Source organism: Anguilla rostrata, chromosome 10 (assembly GCF_018555375.3).
Source record: "Anguilla rostrata isolate EN2019 chromosome 10, ASM1855537v3, whole genome shotgun sequence".
Classification (NCBI taxonomy): domain Eukaryota; kingdom Metazoa; phylum Chordata; class Actinopteri; order Anguilliformes; family Anguillidae; genus Anguilla; species Anguilla rostrata.
Window position 1 is genome coordinate 24,734,556 of NC_057942.1, and position 20,054 is coordinate 24,754,609.

At 40.5% G+C, this 20,054-nt stretch overlaps 1 protein-coding gene and 1 long non-coding RNA gene across 5 annotated transcripts in view; one reads left to right on the forward strand and one right to left on the reverse strand.

The window, feature by feature from the left end:
• The window catches only part of LOC135233787 (myopalladin), a 269,112-nt gene that overhangs the window by 45,027 nt on the left and 204,031 nt on the right, over positions 1–20,054 (forward strand). For all 4 annotated transcript variants that reach the window (XM_064297674.1, XM_064297676.1, XM_064297678.1 and 1 more), the window contains exon 2: positions 14,817–14,886. In XM_064297674.1, coding sequence (XP_064153744.1) covers positions 14,817–14,886 — 70 coding nt within the window. The remainder of the gene's footprint in view (positions 1–14,816; positions 14,887–20,054) is intronic.
• Positions 1,494–7,560, reverse strand: LOC135233089 (uncharacterized). Its single transcript, XR_010323758.1, has 2 exons — positions 7,075–7,560; positions 1,494–4,524 (listed from the first exon to the last, which is right to left on the reverse strand). It is a non-coding gene; the product is annotated as an uncharacterized LOC135233089 (long non-coding RNA).

Here is a 20,054-nt window from a genome sequence, read left to right on the forward strand (position 1 = left end):
GGTTTTACGTTAAGTTCAGCTCATTTTTACCATTCAAATAAAAACATTTAACTGTGCTGCAATTCAGAGTTTAATCTGTTACCTTAGATACGAACTCATAGACACAGGATAGCCTACTACGTGTTAGCCGACGCAAATTTCTGGAGTTAGACTGGACCTGAAGCTGCTGCACACGTGCTGTTGACGGCGTTGTTGTACTTTTTAGTAAAGTCTGGCTTGTTCGAAAATTCGTTTATTCAGTAGCTGAGAGCATAAGCTTTCTAACCAGGTATAACAGCACGTCTATTTTTGTTTTTTTAATATCGTTTTTTTAGGTCAACCGAAAGCTATGTCATCATGTCATAGAACGTATTCGCTCTTTGTTAGCACTAGCATGCAAATACGCAAAGTCTGGCTTGTTTGAAAATTCGTTTATTCAGTAGCTGAGAGCATAAGCTTTCTAACCAGGTATAACAGCACGTCTATTTTTGGTTTTTTAATATCGTTTTTTTAGGTCAACCGAAAGTGCTCTCATTATCGCATTAAAGCCATGACTGTTTGTTAGCACTAGCATTCTAAGACGCTGCATGTGACGAAACGTCGTCAACGAATTTGAAACTCTGGTGTGGTGATGAAATCTACAGCAGATTGACATCACTAAATCGCTGGTTGTCTGTTTGGTGCCCTGCAAATGGTGTTGGCTTTATAGACCACTGGAATACTTTCTGGGGGAGGCCTGGTCTTTTGAAAAGAGATGGTATTCACCCCTTGTGGGAGGGTGCCGCTCTTATCTCTAGTAATTTATCGTATAGTCTTAGAAATTCCATTTCCTGACACACCAGAACCAAGGCCAGGCAGCAGACCTACTGTCTTACACAGACTTCTGCTTGTTCCCAAAAGCTGCTGCCCAGGTTACATGTTATTGAGATAGTGTCTGTCCCTTGACTAAAATTAAGCCTTGCTAAGAAGCCCGCTAGGGGTGTTTGTATGGCTAATCTGCAAAAAATCAGACCTTAAAATTCTACTAATAATGCGGGTGACCAAACTCAGCTAAAAACACAGCTAAAAATTGGATTCGTTAATCACTAGCCCCTAAGGCAACTCTTGTAAATGAATTAATCACTGATCACCAAGTTGAAATCTAATGTGTAACTGAAACTTGGCTTAAAGCTGATGAATATATTGCCTTAAATGAATCCACCCCATCTGATGGGTCGTGGTGGTGGTGTTGCTGCTGTATATAATTGTAATCTTTTTGCTACTTTGAAATCCAGCTTCAAATGTAACTTTTTTGAAGTGATTGTTGTCAGTTTTGCACATCTGGACAAAAAAGCAGTCCAGTTTTATCCTTGCAATTGTATACAGGCCACCAGGGCCATACAATGGCTTTTTACTTGAGTTTGCTGATTTCCTTTCCAGCCTGGTTGTTAATTCAGATAAAGTAGTAATTGTATGGGACTTAAATATTCACGTGGATAGTGAAGGCGATCCTCTCAGATCAGCAATCTTATCTATCATTGAATCTATTGGCTTCGATCAACATATAAATCAGGCCACACATTCTCATAACCATACTCTTTATCTGGTCTTAACTTATGATACAGAAATAGCAAATATAGCAGTTATGCCTAATAACCCTGTGCTGTCGACCATTATTTAATTACTTTCCAACCTTCACAAGTCTTTCACCAGATCCTTCATTCTACCTTAGCCGTAAGCTTTCCTCCAGGACTGCAAATGCTTTTATTAATGAGCTCCCAGGCTCATTTGTGCACTGTGGGGATTTTCTTGGCTCCTGCCCATGCGCATACAAAAATGCAAGCATTAGCTCAATTGATCAGCTGACAGACAACATAAACTATGTATTTTCCAGAACTCTGGATACTATCGCACCTCTTAAGAAGAGGAAAGTCCGCTATAAGAAATTAGCACCCTGGTACAATGACCATATTCGTGCTCTCAAACAAGCTTCACGCCAACTTGAGCGCAAATGGTGTTCTACTAAATTGCAAGTATTCCTCCAGGACTGGAAAGAGAGTCTACTAACTTACAAACATGCCCTCTCCACAGCACGTTCCTCATACTTCTCTACTTTAATAGATGAACATAGAAACAATCCTAGGCACCTGTATAACACTGTTGCCAGACTGACCAAGAATCAAGTTGATCCATGTGTCTCAATATCATTTAGTAGCAATGACTTTATGAATTTCTTTGGTGACAAAATAATAAAAATCAGAGACAAGATTCAAAGTTCTCCTACCACCCCTCATATAGGGTCTGCCCTTCCATCCGCTCAACGCATGGATGCAGAATCTTCACAAGAATCTTCAGAAAGACGAGCAGCCTATCTGAACTCTTTTGCTCCAATAGATCTCATGGAGTTTAATGCCATAGTTAATTCCTCAAAATCTTCTGCTTATCTTCTAGACCCTATCCCTACAAATCTTTTCAAGGAGCTACTACCAATGATTGGAACACCAATGTTACATATTGTCAATGTGTCTTTAGCATCTGGACACATACCACAGACTCTTAAACTTGCAGTCCTCAAACCCTTTCTCAAGAAGCCAAACTTGGATGTGAATGACCTGTGGGACCCTGGGACAAGTTATTCGCAAACATGGCATTAATTTCGACTGCTATGTAAATATGACACCCAGTTGTATCTATCAGTTAAACCTGACGAAGTTGTCCAGCTGTCAAAGATCAAAGCCTGTTTTATAGACATAAAGGAATGGATGACCCAAAATTTTCTCTTGCTACACTCCGATAAGACCAAAATAATGGTAGTGGGGCCCAAGTCCCTGAGATGCAAAATATCTGACTATATGCTTAACATTGATGGAATCTCCATTACTTCAAGTGCTGTAATCAAAGATCTTGGTATTACCTTTGATCCATAGAGATGTTAAAAACATCTCTATGCTTTTTATCACTTGAGAAAAAGTCAGAAAATACTGCCCTTACATGATGCAGAAAAGCTAGTTCATGCTTTTGATACTTCAGGATTAGATTACTGCAATGCTCTTTTGTCTGGATGCGCAAATTCATCTCTGAAAGTGCTCCAGCGAAGACTATAAGATACCACTTCTTACCTTTAAATCCTTACATGGGCTTACCCCTTTGTACTTAAATGATTTCTTCCTTATATTCCCTTACGAACGCACCGTTCGCAGGGTGCAGGCCTCCCCTATCGTGCTCCCCTCCTGTGGAACTGCTTGCTAATCTACCTTTTGAACCCCCTAACAATTTTTTTTTCTCCTTTTCCTCGGCTCTGGGCACCTGTCCGGAGCTGTAGCCCAAGTTTGCTGAGCACCCCCCCCGGCCCGGAGCTCCAGCCCTAGACCAGCTAGACCAGCTGGGCACCCCCGCCTCCTGCCACTATTGACTTTCCATAACAAACTGGTGCCTGCCCTCGGCAGATGAGTTCCCCCTCTGAGTCCGGTTCTGCTCAAGGTTTCTTCCTGCTAACAGTCAGGGAGTTTTTCCTTGTCACTGTTGCCCTGGGCTTACTCTTTGGGGGCCGGTTCTCTGTAAAGCTGCTTTGTGACAAAGCTCCTTTTTAAAAGCGCTATACAAATAAAATTGAATTGAATTGAATTGAAAATATGCAAAAACACCTTCATCATGTCCATGAACACTAAAACAAGACTAATTCAATACGAAGTCATTCACAGAATACATATTACACAACACAAGATGCACATAATGGGACTTACCGGATCAGACATATGCACTCACTGTACCCTTAACACGACTGACCACTACTTCCATGCACTCTGGCTCTGCCCACCAGTACAACAATTCTGGAAAGAAATAACTACTAAACTATCGCTGTTCTTTGGGTGCAGCAACCCCCTATCCCCGTCAGGAGACTTGGGTATACTTGACACATCACAAAAATAAATCACAACACCTCTACTGGTAGCCCTAACTATCGCCAAGAAAACTATTTTACTAAATTGGAAAAACAGAAAACAACTCACCATCTCACAGTGTTTAAATATTTTAACAGAACAGGTAACACTGGAACAAAACTCAGCCCTACAAAGAAAAAACAGTCTGAACAATTCAATGAAAAGTATTAAAAACTTCTCAAATCTCTTAAGTTGCTGGTGAGCTAGTGCCACAACAAACACAAACAAATAACATTCATGTACATTCACATACACACACACACTTGCAAACACATATACACTCTTTAGAGGCAGACATACAAGTACACTCACATAAACACACAACATTGCCTCTATTTATTTACTTATTTACTCATTTATCCACTCCACTTTTTTGCTTTATTTTCTACCGACCATCCCTTTGTTTGTTTTACTATTACTGCTGCCACAAATGGAGCATGGCGTAGTTCTGGCAGGCCACGAGAGTCAAGCGCTCCGGCTGAATCAGCTGATGGCTCAGCTGAGTGATGTTCGCCTATCACAGTACATTCACTAACAGGGCGGTCGACTTAAACAGCCTCCCTCAACTCATTCGGCTGCTCCTCCTGCATGCAAGCGCTGCACGTTGCTTCGTAAATCGGCGCTTCTTCCTGCAATCCAGCTACAGCAGGCTGCCAGTCTAAACCATGTCTACTTGCTACACGTTAGCTGCTAGTCTATGCTCACAGCCTAGGCACTATGAGGAAGTCTTGCTATGTATTTGCTTTGCTCCTTACCTCTAAGCTCTAGCTGCAGCAGGCAGGCGATCCATTTCGGGGCCAGCCACGCAAAGCGTTGTCTAAGCGGCATATTCCAGATATTGAGGATACCGGTGCACTGTCTTCACTGCTAAGTGGCCAGGGAGCTTCATTCAAGGAGCGCTGCTTTGCGGCGGCTGCCGCCCCTCCATGGAGGAAGCCATGTTCAAGCCTGGAAGCTGCTGCCACGTCCATATCTGCTAGCTGCAGATTCTTGCCGGGTAATGTCATCAACCTTATTTAAATTCTGCTGAGCTCTGAGTCTAGCGGTAAACGCATAATATACAGTGTTGCCAACTATTTCTATGGAAAGTAGCTATGGCTTCCTCTAAAATTCGCTAAATTTACAACACCGAATATACACATTCGATTGCGGGGACGTCTCACAGAGGGGCTGGTTTCACGAATATCGCAAGTCTTTCGCTAAAAGCGGAAACGTTCCAACATATGCGGGCACAAGTTAATGGCATGCTTATTGTCGAGTTTCTCACCACCAGAGTCAACGCTAGATGCTGTCACTGCTAAAGAATTCCTGGCGTGAATGCTTTCGGCTACCTTCCGGAACGCAGTAGAATTGGGTCGTACGCTACATCCCCTACTTGATCAGAGCGGGGTCTTCCAATCAATCGTTTACGCGAATTTGGGATTCGTGCACGTAAATCTAAGCGGAAATGTCTGAATTGGGAAAACGCCAAAGTTCTCACGCTTGGCTGAGATGGAAAAGTAGGCGTATCGATAAAGGATCTTTGTTCATTGTGAACGGCTAATGGATTAAGGGCAGTCGCTACCACGCAGCTACTAGATAGCCCCCATGCCTACTTCCTGGTGTAAACAGTTATTCCGGAAGGATTGGGCTGCGAGATGGCAGTTAGGGTTATAGGTTATAGGTTGTTATAGGTTGTTATAGGTTTGGCAGATTGAACATGGGCGGCAGGGCGTGTTGCAAAGAGCAGAGATGCAGAGTCGTCTAAATTGTTCAAAGCTGCATTCTACCCTTCGCTGAATCGCTACAATACAAGGGGTGTTAGACTGTTACCGGCAAGTAGGCTACAGCTAATGTTGTAAAAAATGCAAACCAGCTTCGGCTTTCAACTTCAGAAACAGAGTTTTCTCCACTGATTCACGATTTGCGCTTAAAAAGCCGGTTCCCTATCGGGACCCAATCATCGCGACAGAAAAATGAAAACATTAAATTCATATTGGTGTTAAATCTGCGAGGATACAATTTGGTTGGCTATCTAATTTAGCTGTCAGATCACGATGCTGAATGTTTAGGGATTGCTAATGTCCATTGTAATGAGACAAACTAGACAATTCCTGCAGAAATTGTGAAGTGTGGTTGCCGCCAACGCAAAGTCGACTTTGTGCTGAACGGAGCGAACAGTTTCTGTAGCATGAGCAGAGACATAGTATGGTATACATGATATAACATCACGGCAACGAGTTCATTTGCAACACACGTATTCAGAGCTAAATTAACCCTTCATCAATACTTGAGATCAGCGATTTACTCACGGTATGCTGTGACGAGTGACGGCGAATCATAAAGCTAGCTGGCCACTTCAAAGGGTCTGCGTAATTTGCGAATTTGCGTAATATCTCGTGAAATACTATTATTATTGAGTACTTCTGGGTATGCCTAAGCCATATGTTTGTTGATATACCTAGCTGACAGCGTTTTCATTTGTAATTTTTCATTTAGAATACGGTTTAATCGCTTTCACTTCCGCAATCAGCTATGTCCTATCCTGGCTGCTGAGACCACAGAGCTGATCGCATCACGTGTGCAAAGCCGACCAATGCTGTAACTTCATAATTCACATTTGTATGACGTCACCGCCCCCATTCATTTTCAATGGGAAAAATTGGGCATAAAAAGTCATATTTCTCAAAAACCGTGCAGCGAAACTTTCCACAAAGTAATAGCACACGATTCCCAAAGAAGCCGGTCGTTTTGACATATGGCACGTGTATGTGGTGCGAAAACTCTGGGAGGAGTAGCGGTCCAAAAAATGGGTGGAAAGAATAATAATATGTGCGATAATAGTAGTGTGGTTGCCTTAAAGCAACCACACTAATAATATGTGCGATAATAGTAGTGTGGTTTCCTTAAAGCAACCACACTAATAATATGTGCGATAATAGTAGTGTGGTTGCCTTAAAGCACTAATTAGGCTTAACGTTGTCTCGTCCAACTGGTTCTCTCAATATTGTGCTGTTGCAAGACGCGAATGCGTACGTTCCGCATTCATAAGTGTATCGTTGTATTCCATGACACTTAAACGGGCGTTTAGGCTTATCACAGCGAAGAAGGGATTTCATGTAGCCTTCTCCACGTCACTGCTCTGACCTCTTCACCGTGCATGTGATCAGGCATGTGACCACACGACTGAGCACACATGTTGAGGAAAAAATTATACCTCCTGCTACGGACATGCTCCACATAGCCTAGGTATTGGCCTCGCCGTCTCTACAATTGCATGCTCACGCGAATGGCGTTGCGCGTCGTTCATTGCATCTGCTCCCGGTTATGGCTGGTTCCAGGCAGATTTGTAGCATGTGCTTTCGCAACTTTGTCATAGTTTCTTTAATCGTACATTGCATTTTCGTCTAAATAGAGTGCAATACGATGGATATATAAAAAAAATAAATAAATAAAAAATAAAAAAAGACTGGTTCCAATTCCTCTCCTAATATACTCATTCGGTAAGCATATTAGTAATGCAATGTTGCGCTTTAAAGCAGCCCACTGTGCCCAACTATTAAATAATATTTAAATAGCGGTGTATTGAGAAATAATTCTTCGAACCTTATTGCTTTGATGCCCGCCCTCACCCCGAGTGGCCCTTATGTCAGCGAATTAAGCGAAACTCAAAAACACGATCGCCAATCTGCTGCTGCTACTACTGGCTCCTCCGGTAGGCCTATGCAACGAGTGAGGATTCATTTACACTGACGTAGTCGGTAGTATATTTCCCCCGGTTAGTTCAAATCTCGGCGCTCGAGGGGAAATACGGACAAGCTGTCGGTACACATAGCCTAATATCATACCACACATAGTATGTTCCTCTGGTTTATTAATTAATAATACATCTTAAAGCATTGGCCTCAGGGGAACGTCCAACATGCTGTTGGTACACATAACCACTGATCCACGTAAAAAATAGACGGCCTCAAGCCGAAAGGCTCGGCTGGACGAAGGGCTTCTCCAGGTGGTCGTACACATAGTCATCACATCAGCCGGAGACACTTATTAATAGCACGTCGGCATATGGTTGTTTTGGGGTTTGGCTGCTGGCCTCCCGGCCTTATCCACGCGGGCTGCGTGGTTGGCGGGAGAGCTCCAGAACAGAGCCATACCGCCAAACATAACTGTATTGCCTTTATTGTCAATAAAGTTCTACTTTGATGACAGTGGTCCTGACAGAAACACCATCAATGATTCAAATACTTCTATGCCCAAACTCACTCCACGCAGCTGCTTCCCTACAACAATCATTCACCACACATATTCTCCATGCACATGTACAGTATGTATCTCTATTTCTATATTCTTCATGTTGTTAACCTGTGTCCACCCTTACCTTCCTATCCGTATATCATTCCTGTATCTTTGTTGTTGCAAATAGAAAAGTAAAAATAAAAAGTAAAAGTAAAATAAAATAAAAAACATTAATTTAAACAGAAGTTATTGCATAGCACACCTTACCACAACAACACATGAACATACTTAACAATTGAATTACTATCACAATTAAACATTAACTGTGATTACTGTCTGAATCTGGTTGCCCACTTAGGATTCTGGGGACGGTGGGTGGAGCTAATTCTTTGAACAGTGGCAGGTACTACGCTATTTTCGATTTACATCACATTTTTAGTAGCGCATCCCCGACATAAATCTGCGAGTATTTATTTTTAAAAATGCACTTATGAGACTGAAACCATGTGCTGGTCAGGTTCATATTTCATTAGTATTGCCAAGCGGTGTGCATTGGAACTGTCTGCATATCCTCCCCGCCATAGATTTCCAGGGAAAAATGTTTCTGAAAAGCAAATTAAATTATGGTTCATGTAACGGTACTCTCTCACTCTAATGCATTAGTTTGTGGAACCTTACTGATAAGTGCTACTACGGTGTAGTGTCTTCTTCCTTTACATTTGTGGTAGGGCTCAGTTTGTGAGGGAGGATCGGGGTAATCAGAGTACCACCTCTAAGTGGGCACACATACCTGGATAACATTACCAATCAGTCCAGGGTGTAGAAGTGTTCGTTCTTTTCCCAGTAGGTGTCTGAGACCGGGGATTGACCGATGAGAGAGAGAGAACCTGAAAGCAGTGGCAGAAAGTGCCTTGGTGACAGAAACCGCTGAAAAGCATCCGTGTTGTGCTATTTTGTTCTTAATTGGTATTTTTTTTGGAGAGAACAAAGAATAATAATTACTCAACCAGGCACTTAATACACAAGACAAGAAGTTGTTAACTTAACGCTTTTGAATGTAATTGTTTCCTTTAATTAAAGGAAAATGTCTATTATAATAAAAATGAACTTTACTGCTTGCTTTTCTTTAATGGTAAGAAATGCACATACAAATAAATAAAACCACTTTATTTGACCTGTTTATAGTAACAATTACAAAGCATCTGTTGTAATATGCTGTTTAAACTTAAATAATTAAAATAGGAATTGAACAAGTTCTTCTGAAAATATTTTGATTCCATCCTTAGAAAAAACATTGACGGTGGAACATATAAGTTAAAACAAGGAGATCATACCTGCCATTTACTATTAGATACATCTAGATGCTAACACCTTCAGTCACTTTCTTATGACTGTAGCTTTCGGCCAGGAGAAGATGTCGTCAGGTGGCGTCCAGCTTTTCTTGGACGTTTCAACCCTGAACCACAACGTCCTCCAGTTGGTGGGTCGGCAGTGATGGCCAGTCACTGCCCATCTTCTCCTGGCTTCCAGCTCAACTCCTCCCGCCTGTTCCAGAGCCAGCAAGAGGCTCTTTCCACTGCCTCCCCCAACCTGCGAGCAGCTGTCTTCCTCTCCCTTTCTGCTATTCCCAGAGCTGTGAGCATCTTCCACACAGACTGTGCCGGTAAACCCCTGCAGCTAACCTCACCTGGAATAGCCAGGCCTGCCACCCTTTGTTCCTGCATTGTTGGACCAGGTCCTGTTACTTGGTGGCTTTCCTCTCCGAGGCCTCTTCGCATCCGTCTTCCCATGGGACCGTCAGTTAAATCAGGATAATTCTCTTCGCCTCCTCTGACTATATGACCATGTCAGGCCTCAGGGATATTTGGACGACCTGGGGAAAGTGTAGTTTTCTTCCCAGGTTCACCCTCATCTCCCACGATTGTGCCGCCTGCAGGAGGCTCTTCTTGGAGGAGGATGGCTTCTCCCCCTCCCTGATGAACTGGATGGATGGGGCTGGCCTCACGTGGGTCTGGTGCTTTTTCCGTCTCTCCTGCTCCAAGATGTCAGCCAGTGCTCTGAGGACCTTGTCATGACGCCATCTGTATCTCCCCTGGTTAAGTGCAGTCTTGCACCTTGCCAGTATGTGCGCCAATGTGCCTCTCCCTCCACATAACTTGCACAGTGGGTCCTCCCTCATTCCCCACTTGTGTTGGAAGCATGTCGTACGCTGATCGGAGCAGGAAAGAGATGCGAAAGGGCTGCAGTCTCCAAAGTTCAGGCCACGTGATCTTCTGCTTTGGCAGGTCCCACTTTTTCCAGGCTCTTTGTGATCCAAGTTCCACGGCCTTGGACCTTCACCCTTCCTCCTCCAGGTGTGGGACCTCGGCTTGGATCATGTCTCTCCTCTGCCTTGGGTGTGCTTTCCCCCATTGCTGGAAGTGGATGGTTCAGAGTCCTTATCTCCCCATGCATGGGTTCCCGATGATGTCCTTCAACTTTAGCATGCTTTCTGCATGTGCAACTGATGTGTCAGCTGCCCACTTGCGTCCTGATCTTGTGATGACACCTGGGAATATCTGGCAGGAAAACCAGACAGCGACCAGAGTCGCCACAAAATCCTACCTTTCTGCTAACAGCCAGTAAAAGCTCCATTGACTAGCTGCCACTCGATCACCCGCCACGGAGTAGGCACCAGTGCTCCACCTGCTACAAAATACTCCAAGGGCACCCACCAGACTCACTGTCATGAGAAGCCGACTGGCAGGAGCACCAGCCAGCCACTGGCAGCCGCCACCGGTCACAAAATGATTCAACCCCCTCTCATAATTTGGTTTCTGGAGCACAGAATGTCTGAATTGAGCAATCTAGGCACACTGGCGTGCCAACCACTAGGGGCTTTGCACTAAGAGTTTTCAAAAGCTTTTTGAAATTCAAAACAGACTCCACAGATCTAACAGTTAATTGGAGGTTGTTTCAGAGTGAAGGTGCTATGACGGAAAATGTCATCCTTTGTAGCATGTCTGGAGTGGGGAACAACTAACAGACCTTTGCTTGAGAATCTTATTTTGAGAGTGCCTCAGCAGGGATGTATGGTGTAAGTAAGTCTGAAATATAAGGTCCTTTAAAAGTATTGAGAACAATTTTAAAATATTCTAAACAGGCATCCAGTGCAAGGAAGCTAATAGTGGGGTGATATGAGACTTGTGACGGCTTCTAGTCAGATGTGGTGTTGGAAAGTTTGATTCTTTTGAATGAATCCATGAGTCAGTACACCAAAATTTATCAAACTTTCAAGTTGTTTGAGTTATTTTCTCATACTTGATAATTAATAAAACTGTCACTTAGTATATTTGGCAATTTTCTTTTTATTCCAGCCTCTCTGGCTCTCAAATTATTCACTTGAAGCTGTAGGTGCTTGCGACAATGTATCAAAACAGTTTGGAGAGACAGTATTTATTTTCTCCCGCTTAATTACTACTAAGCTAAGCTTCATCTTTAGAAAGATGTGTGCTCAATTTTACCAGTGAGGTAAATAGCTGCAGTCAGCACAATGTAATGATGTCTTTCCCACACACAGCCAACTCTTGCATTGTGTGAATTCACGCTTAGATCAATAACTATCTAAACAGAAGCTACTGGTAAGCATACCTAACATAATTTATTCTGCAATATCAGTCTTAATATTGCTGTGCCGCCTAGGCCTCTGGGAATGTGGGTGGTGCTAACTGGTCGCTACAGTATGAAACTTGAATGAATGGCTATCGGTAGTGAGGACTGATTACGTCCCGGCTGTGCACAGTTGCACAAAAAGTTAGACAGCTGGGCTTCTTAAATGCACATTTGCAAATTACTCAGTATGTTAAATATATAGGCTATGTCGCCTACATTTGTTGGGGTAGCCAACTGTCCCAGAGGGGTTTTCTATTAAAATTGTATTTATTTTCCTATTTATTTAAATTTTTCTTATTCTTTATTAATATTATTATTCATTTTCTTGACTGTAATTTCTTGTTTGTTGATCTTGCCATGGGCTACTTTTACTGTATTTTCAACTCTGATTTGATCCATATTTTATATTCATGTATTTCTATTTCTTCTGATTTGTTGTTGTTTGACATAAAGACTTGCAGTTACATCCAACATCATTTAATTGCTTAATATCAATTGTAAGTCAAATTTAATTTCTGTGATCTGTTCAGATAATATAATTAAGGACAATGCCATTTCTAAGGACAAGCAAAATAATAGCCTGCTAGGCTACATCCATTGGGTTTTGTTACAAGAAATAGCCGATATGCCAATTTTCTTTTGCCAAGTGGGGGAATATGCCCTCATAGCACTGTTTAAAAAGTTCAAGTTGTTACCTAGGTTGTCATTATGCATGTACATGTACATTCAGCACAGTCAGTTAATTGCGGTCATTTGAGTCTTTCAGTACATTCAGTTTGATTGATCATTTGAGTCATTCAGTACTTTCAGCACAATCAGTTCATCTACTTCATTTCAGTTTTTCGAACTATGAATGAATTGAGCAAAACAAATGAAAGACCAGTCTGGCGACCTTACGCTCCAGCGCAGTATTACACAAGCGATTTTGTATCATGTATTTAATGATGTAAACAGTATTTGCAATGCCTACAGTGCAAATTTGAAAAATCCCTATTGCAAGTAGGCATATTCCTATTGCTTACATTTTGATCAATCAGTGTCTCGTCATGTCTAGTCATAGGTATTAATAAGGAGTGTCATGCAGTGTCATGCAGTGAGTAGAGTCAAGTCACCTACTCTCCTTTGTAGGTGAATTTCTACAGTAGCATACACCGTTGTTAGGCTGTTCACAGATGTTTGCGCAACATTTAGCCTGCATTAAAAAATAAAGTTTGCAAGTTGGGTGACGCTAGTTACAAAATCATCTGCAATCATCAAAGAATTGATTATAACAATATAATCTACAGGCTATTTTATTTTAAGGGCACATTATTCATTTCTAATGAATGTTCTGATTTATTGATACAGAATCCTTTGGGAAATGTATTCTGAAAACATCTTTTCATTCACGTTTTATTTATGCTATATTACATCATGCAATCAAAGATCTGGGCTACGCTGTAAGCTAACTTTTTTTAATTTTACACAGGCAAGTGTTTGTCATAAGCAATACAAAAACATTTGGGTGAGGAGAGTGGTAGGGCACTAGCAACTGCATAACGCATTGCGGACCTTATTTCTTCACATATATGTTTATCCGCTGTCATTGGGTAACTGCTATTACACTGGTACTGGTAAGTTAGCAAACTTTAATAGCTAGCAAAGTTAGCAAGCACTATCATGAAAATTTCTGATACACCTGACAGTGGCAACTCCAGGGCTACCCCTGACCTTTAGGGGACCCAAAGCAAAAATATATTTGGTGCTCTCCCCCTTTTCTTTTGGCCTGGGGGGAGGGAGTCGTGATGGCGGCTGTGATCAGGTTTTTTAACCACTTGGTGCACACCCCCTAGTGGTTGGCGCGCTGGCGTTCCTAGATTGCTCAATTCAGACATTCTGTGCTCCTGCAATCAAATAATGTGTTGAAAACACAAACTCGGTGTTCAAGCTTTATTAGTAAACGATTCAGTACAACTATGCTGAATACGGAGTTTTGCAGCGCCACCATTGTCGTGCTGATCATGCATTTACCAAGCAACCCCTCCCTGCAGTCTCACCTGTAACTATACCCCCCATGCACGACGCACTGGACAATAATGTCGATCAGGGCATACATGAAAACATTCTTTTACCACAAAAAATTTGTATTCCGTCGTAGCAACGAGAAAGCCAACAATAGCCGAAGGTATGCCTGTACAGCTGTGAAAAACGCTGCTCACTGAACACCGAAATAAACAAGAGGAATTTTTCAGAAATTATACGATGTCATTCGACTGTCAATATCTGCGACTAAATATGAATTAGTGAGGTTGAGCACTGATCAAGCGATTAGGCCTGGCTCGCAGTTGACTTTCCAATTGATCCTAAAGGTGTTCAATGGGGTTGAGGTCAGAACGGTCTGAATTCTGGCATGGATTCAACAAGATGCTGGAAACATTTCTTTGGCATTTTGGTCCATGGTGCTATCACGCAATTATTAGCAGATTTTTCTGCCACAAATCCATTCATCTTTCCACCTCATCCCAAAGGTGCTCTCGGATTGAGATGTGGGGACTGTGCAGGCCATCGGAGTAAACAGTGATGTCACTAATGTTTGGTGTGACCAGCTTGAGATTGTGTGTGCTAAACAAATTTGGGGAACAACGTGCTCTTTGAAAGTAAAAAAAATGTTCATAAAAATGTCTGATTGCTTTTAGAGCCTTGTACAAAAATTATATACACCCATTTTCATGCTGATCAAATTAATAGTTCATGAGAAGAGGATTTTTTAAACTTATGTAATTCTTACTTATAGCAGTGAAATATTCCAAATTTCACAAAATGGGCATTGTTTACATTATATATATATATAATGTACTTAAACATGTGTTTCTCCAATGACCTTGATATGCACTTTTGTACGTTGCTTTAGATAAAAGCATCTGCTAAATAAATGCAATGTGTCATATTGGTGTATTATTTAAGTTGAAAATGTAATTATGTAATTACTTTTTTCTGAAAACTGTGTCATGGATGGATCCTGCATCCCAGCAGCAGATAGAAAATACTCACTGTATATCCTTTTTTCAGATGCTGTGTCATTTCTGGGTCATAATTCTGTCATTTTGCCTGTGCAGTTGGTCAGCAATGGCAGAACATGGTGAGTGTATCCCAAAACACCTTAATTCTCTAAAAGCTGCAAAACATCTTGCCTAAACACACAAAATATCATTGTATTGTCCAATCCTTTATAGTAGATGGAATAGCTCCTGCTCTGCAACTGCTGTATTTTTTTCTTTTCATCAGTGACTATTTAGATTAGCACTACATTTGTTGTAATGTACATCTTTTTAAAAAAATTGCTATTATGATAATTTCTCCATCTTTTGTTGAATGTGACAAAGGGCTTTTTTAAGAGAAAAAACCCCTCTTGTAGCTCCATTTGTTACCAAGCAACAAGCTTTACACTGCAGTTTTTCTCATTGTTGAACGATTCCTTTTTTGTGCTCATGTACAATCCTGCTTTTGAGTCTGATCTGGAAAACAGTGCAATCTATTGAAAATTGCACAAAGACTTAACATAAATTATGTTTAATGTATATAAATAAAAATAAATATAATTATATAAATATTATTTTATTTATCTTTTAATTTTAATATTGAAAAGGCTTAAAGATTAACAAAATTTCCAATTTAAGTTATTGGCGATAAATATTTATAATTCACATTTTTGGTGTTCATCAGACATTCTTATCCAGAACAACTTGCATGGCTTACATTACTTTTACATACAATCATTTATACAACTGGATATTTACTGAAGGAAGTACCTTGCTGATGGTACAATGGCAGTGTGTCACCTGGGAGTTAAACCAACAAGGTTGGAATTGCAGAACCCTAACAATTATGCTATCCTGCCATCTATGTATTACAGCAAGGTTCCATATACATCCATGTAGAAGTATAAACAAGTATAGTGTCTGTGCTTTTTATTCAGTGGTGATATAATCTTTTTTTATTCTGAATGCAAGTTATCCAGTCCTTACTCAAATAAATGTATGTTTAATATTCAAATATACACTGTATCTTTTTATCCATTTTTTTCAATTAAATTTTATTTGTATCGTATGTTTTACAGAGAACTGTCACAAAGATGCTTTACAGAGTAGCAAGGCAAGAAACAGATCAAAAAGAACATACAGAGCAAACACCAGGCCTGACCCCCAAATAGCAAGCACATGAGGTTAAAAAAAATCCCAGTGGGGAGAACCCTGAAACGGTGCCAAGAAAAAACTCCCAGGTGGGGGAAAAATCTTGGGAAGAACCTGGCTATAGAGGGGAAGCCCATCGTCCACTGACCGGCCTGCTGTAGAGAACGGGTAAATGGAAGGTAGCAGAAATGCTATAAGGGATCTATTACAGCAAATTATACAGGTTAAACTGGATACAATTGGTAATAGAATAGAACTGGAATAATAGAAGACCAAATTGTATAGTTCAGTAAGGGGTTGGGTGATATATCTGGAGCTTCAGGCTGTGTCAAGGCAAGGGGGAGGAACAGGGCTGAAGCGGCCCATGACCATGGATTGAGGGACAGGGCTGGAGTGATTCTGCAGACAAGGGCAAGGAAACAGGCTGGTGCGGTCTTTCAACTCAGTGCAAGGTAGGGGCAGGAGCTCCAGGGAAAGAGAATCAGAGAAGATGAAGTTAGGTGCGATAAAGATTGGCAACACACAGAATTTTAGCTAATCGGTCTCAAATATATGACCAAATATGGGCAAAAGCAGCACTCTCCAAAGTCCAAAGTTCTGCCGTCCTTGTGTTATAACAGATGGAATGCATCACTACAACAACTTGAAAACAGATTTTAATGATAGTTTAGTGAATCTGGTGCAATATAGCACCACTATAAGTGTGTGACCTCTAGGAATTAACACAGATTTTTTTTTTCAATGTCAGGAGCTCCCATACTGGCCATGCTACTGCTATGAGAACATCTGTGTACATGTGTCCAGTTTCAGAAGGCAGAGTTAAAAGCAAATATGTGACGGGTGCTGGAGAAAAGGTCCGCAAGTCGCATATCTTGAAATCGCGCTAGGAGGCAAAAAAGGTTTTTTAATTTTTTTTTACTGTTTTCCTTTTTTTCATATTACGAAAGTGTTGAAGAAGTCACTCAATAGAATACAACATTTTTAGGGTCACTAAATACTTATAATTTGTCAGCAAAGTCGGCTTGTTTTAGTGATTCTTACAGCCGGGTTTTGGAGGCGTGATGGGGGTGCAGTTTAATTAGCATGTTTGATTTTGTTGGCTATTGTCACTTTGTTTCAGTCAAGCCACCGCCCATAAATAAAGCCGTGTGGTAGTAGCCTATGTTTGTTTACTCTGTGAGGTTGCTACAATGCCGGCTGCTCAATCAGTAGGTGAGAGTATAAGCTTTCTAACGATGTATAACATGTCTAATTTTGCTTTTGGAATAGCGTTTTATAGGTTAGCGTAACCAAACATTTTCTTACCATGGCAGTCACTCTATATATGGTAGCATTAAAAGACGTTGCACCTAACGAAACATTGTCAACGATTTTTCGTAATTCCTTGGAAAATACCATTATTATTGAGGACTTCTGGGCATAGCTAAGCCATATGTTTGCTGATAGACCTATCTGACATCGTTTTCTGGAGCAAAACAGAAGCGGATAGAACTGTCATTGATTTACTGTCTGTGTCTCCATCTACTGAACATAGATAAGATTTCATCATTGCTATGTAAGTATTACTGCTCAATATTTCGGTTATTTTAGAAATTGAGTGTCTTTAAATAGGTTAGCGGTATTATGTAATGTTTAAATTATATCTATGTTTCATCTTAAACCTTCATAAGGGGCTCATATGCTTTACAATGGACAAAAAGCATTATATTCCTTTTTGGAGAGATTTTGGATTTGTTTCTGGACCCTTAGCTATTTTAGACCAGTGTTAATAATAAAACATTTTGGGTAGATTTGGAGATGCTGGGTACACTGCTTAGTTTTTGCTTCATAGATCTTTAGTAGTTCTACATATCCACCCTTAGATTTTATGAACTTGTGGTCAAGAAGTTTTTGATCCAGGACATGTATACTTTAACCCGCAATCTCCCAGTATTTCATTGCGAACTAAAAAAGGAGCAAATTCATTTTAGATTTTTTGTCTTGACCATTGCATTTGTGGCACTTTATGTCTTACAAAATTATAAATATAAAGTAATCTAAGCTAGTATTATAAATGGTACAAATGTATTGCTTCATTTAAGACATTTTTCTAGTCTCTGTGGTGTTCACATCTGGAGTTATAAAGCTTTAAATAGGGTAATCCCTAAATGGACAAGGATTTACAGGTACTCTAGCGGGGGAGTGGTTGGGGTGGAGTTAACTAGCTATTGTTCCCACCCATTATCTCCCTGTGAGAAGTGTGAAAAGTTCAAGATCTTTCAAGGGGATTTTCTCTGCTACTTTATTTTAGGAGTACCAACATTCAAATAAGCATATCTTCTTCAACTATTTTCATCATTTGAAAGTTTATAATCTGCACTTTCATAATCTGTAAAAACTGAAAAATGACCTTGCCCTACTTGAGGACCAAAACACCAGCACCTGTCACATATGTGAAACACCATGCGTACATAAAAATTTACTGGCTTGTCATTTGTCCATTCTTTGACAAAATGACAAAATATATCTGTCTAGAGGTAATAATAATAATGTCAGACATGTAGTTCACCATTTGGCCGTTCTCAGCCAAAAGAAGCTTCAAAGTGCTTAGCCAGCATAGCCTGGAGATAAGACACTGAGCAGGAATTAGGGGGGATAGCCATTGAATGTGTATATCTGTGTGTGAGTGTGGGTCTGCATGTGTGTGTTGTGTGTCAGTGTGTGTGTGTCACAGGGGGTGTCCATCTCCCTCTCCCTCCTCTCTTTCACTAGATAAAATATGTGGCTTTCTTTTAGTTAAGTCAGTTTAAGCAACTTGGCAAAAAGTCTTTAACAGTTAGTTGTAAGTGCGTCTGAGTCTTGCATCTAGATCTGGCATTCTACGTTTCATCTATGGTCTTTTGGAATACCCTGCTGCCTTTTAGTTTTGAATTTCAGTCTTGGCACATCCTTAAATTACTTTGGGACAAACACGCTGTGAATTGGTTATTTTCTTTCATTCCTTTCTTGTGTGACTGCGAAAGTCTGCAAATTCTGTTATTCTTTTAAGGTAGTTGAACCTTGTCTTTAGATTAGACGTAAATATTTGTTGTAGTTTAACAAAAATCTTAATTTCAATCTGGTTCTGAGTTGTACATTTTGATAAAGGTTGATCCAATAGTTTGCTCTGCCTATCAATGAATTTGGTGATTTAATTGATAATTGATATCTTTGATAACAATTACCAAATTAAATCAAATAAATATATTTTACATGTTGGATAAGTGAGGTGTTTTAATTGCTGATGCTCTTGCATTTGGTATTCAGAGTGCCGGGCATTAAATGAGGGTTTCGGCTGTTAAAACTGGATTCAGAAAATTAAACATATTTCTCATGGTCCTCACTTTGCCTATAACAACAACAACAACAACAACAATAACAATAATAATAATAATAACAATAATAATAATAATAACTGCAATAGGTAATTAACAGGGTCCAAGCAGAATGTGGAAATTATGTCCTAAATAATTTGACCAGATATTCTCTTAGAGGCCAACAAACATACAAGTTTCTTGAAGATCACCCATTGCTAAACCTGTCACATACAATGGATTGGCTGATGGCAGCCATAATTTTTCAGATATGACTATCATTGTACATCTGATGGCAGAATGATACAAACACAAAGCATGCAAATATTCAGCTTGGTTGGTCATGCAGTTGAGGAGCTAGAAGCATTTTGATTTTTGTTTTACAGTGCCATCTATTGGGAAAAGGACACCAAAATTAGCATGCTGCCTCAGAGTCAATCATTGCACATGTATACCAAGTTTCATGATGATCAGACAAATTGTGAAGCGAAGACAATTTATGAATAAGAAGAAGAAGAAATTAGGGTTCTAGCACCTTGGACCCCTAAAAGTAATTTAAAAAACAGAACAATAACAATAGGGTTTCAGCAGCTTCACTGCTTGGACCCCTCATAATGTCAGATATCCAGTCTTTGGGTTATCCTCCTTGAGAGACATATAATATAATTTGACTGACAAACCTACTTATAGTACACATAGTGTAATTTGTAATTGAGTAGCGTGGGATTTGACCAGGAATGTTTCTCTCTGTCTTATCTTTCCCCCGCCCCCGCTTGCCCTTCCAC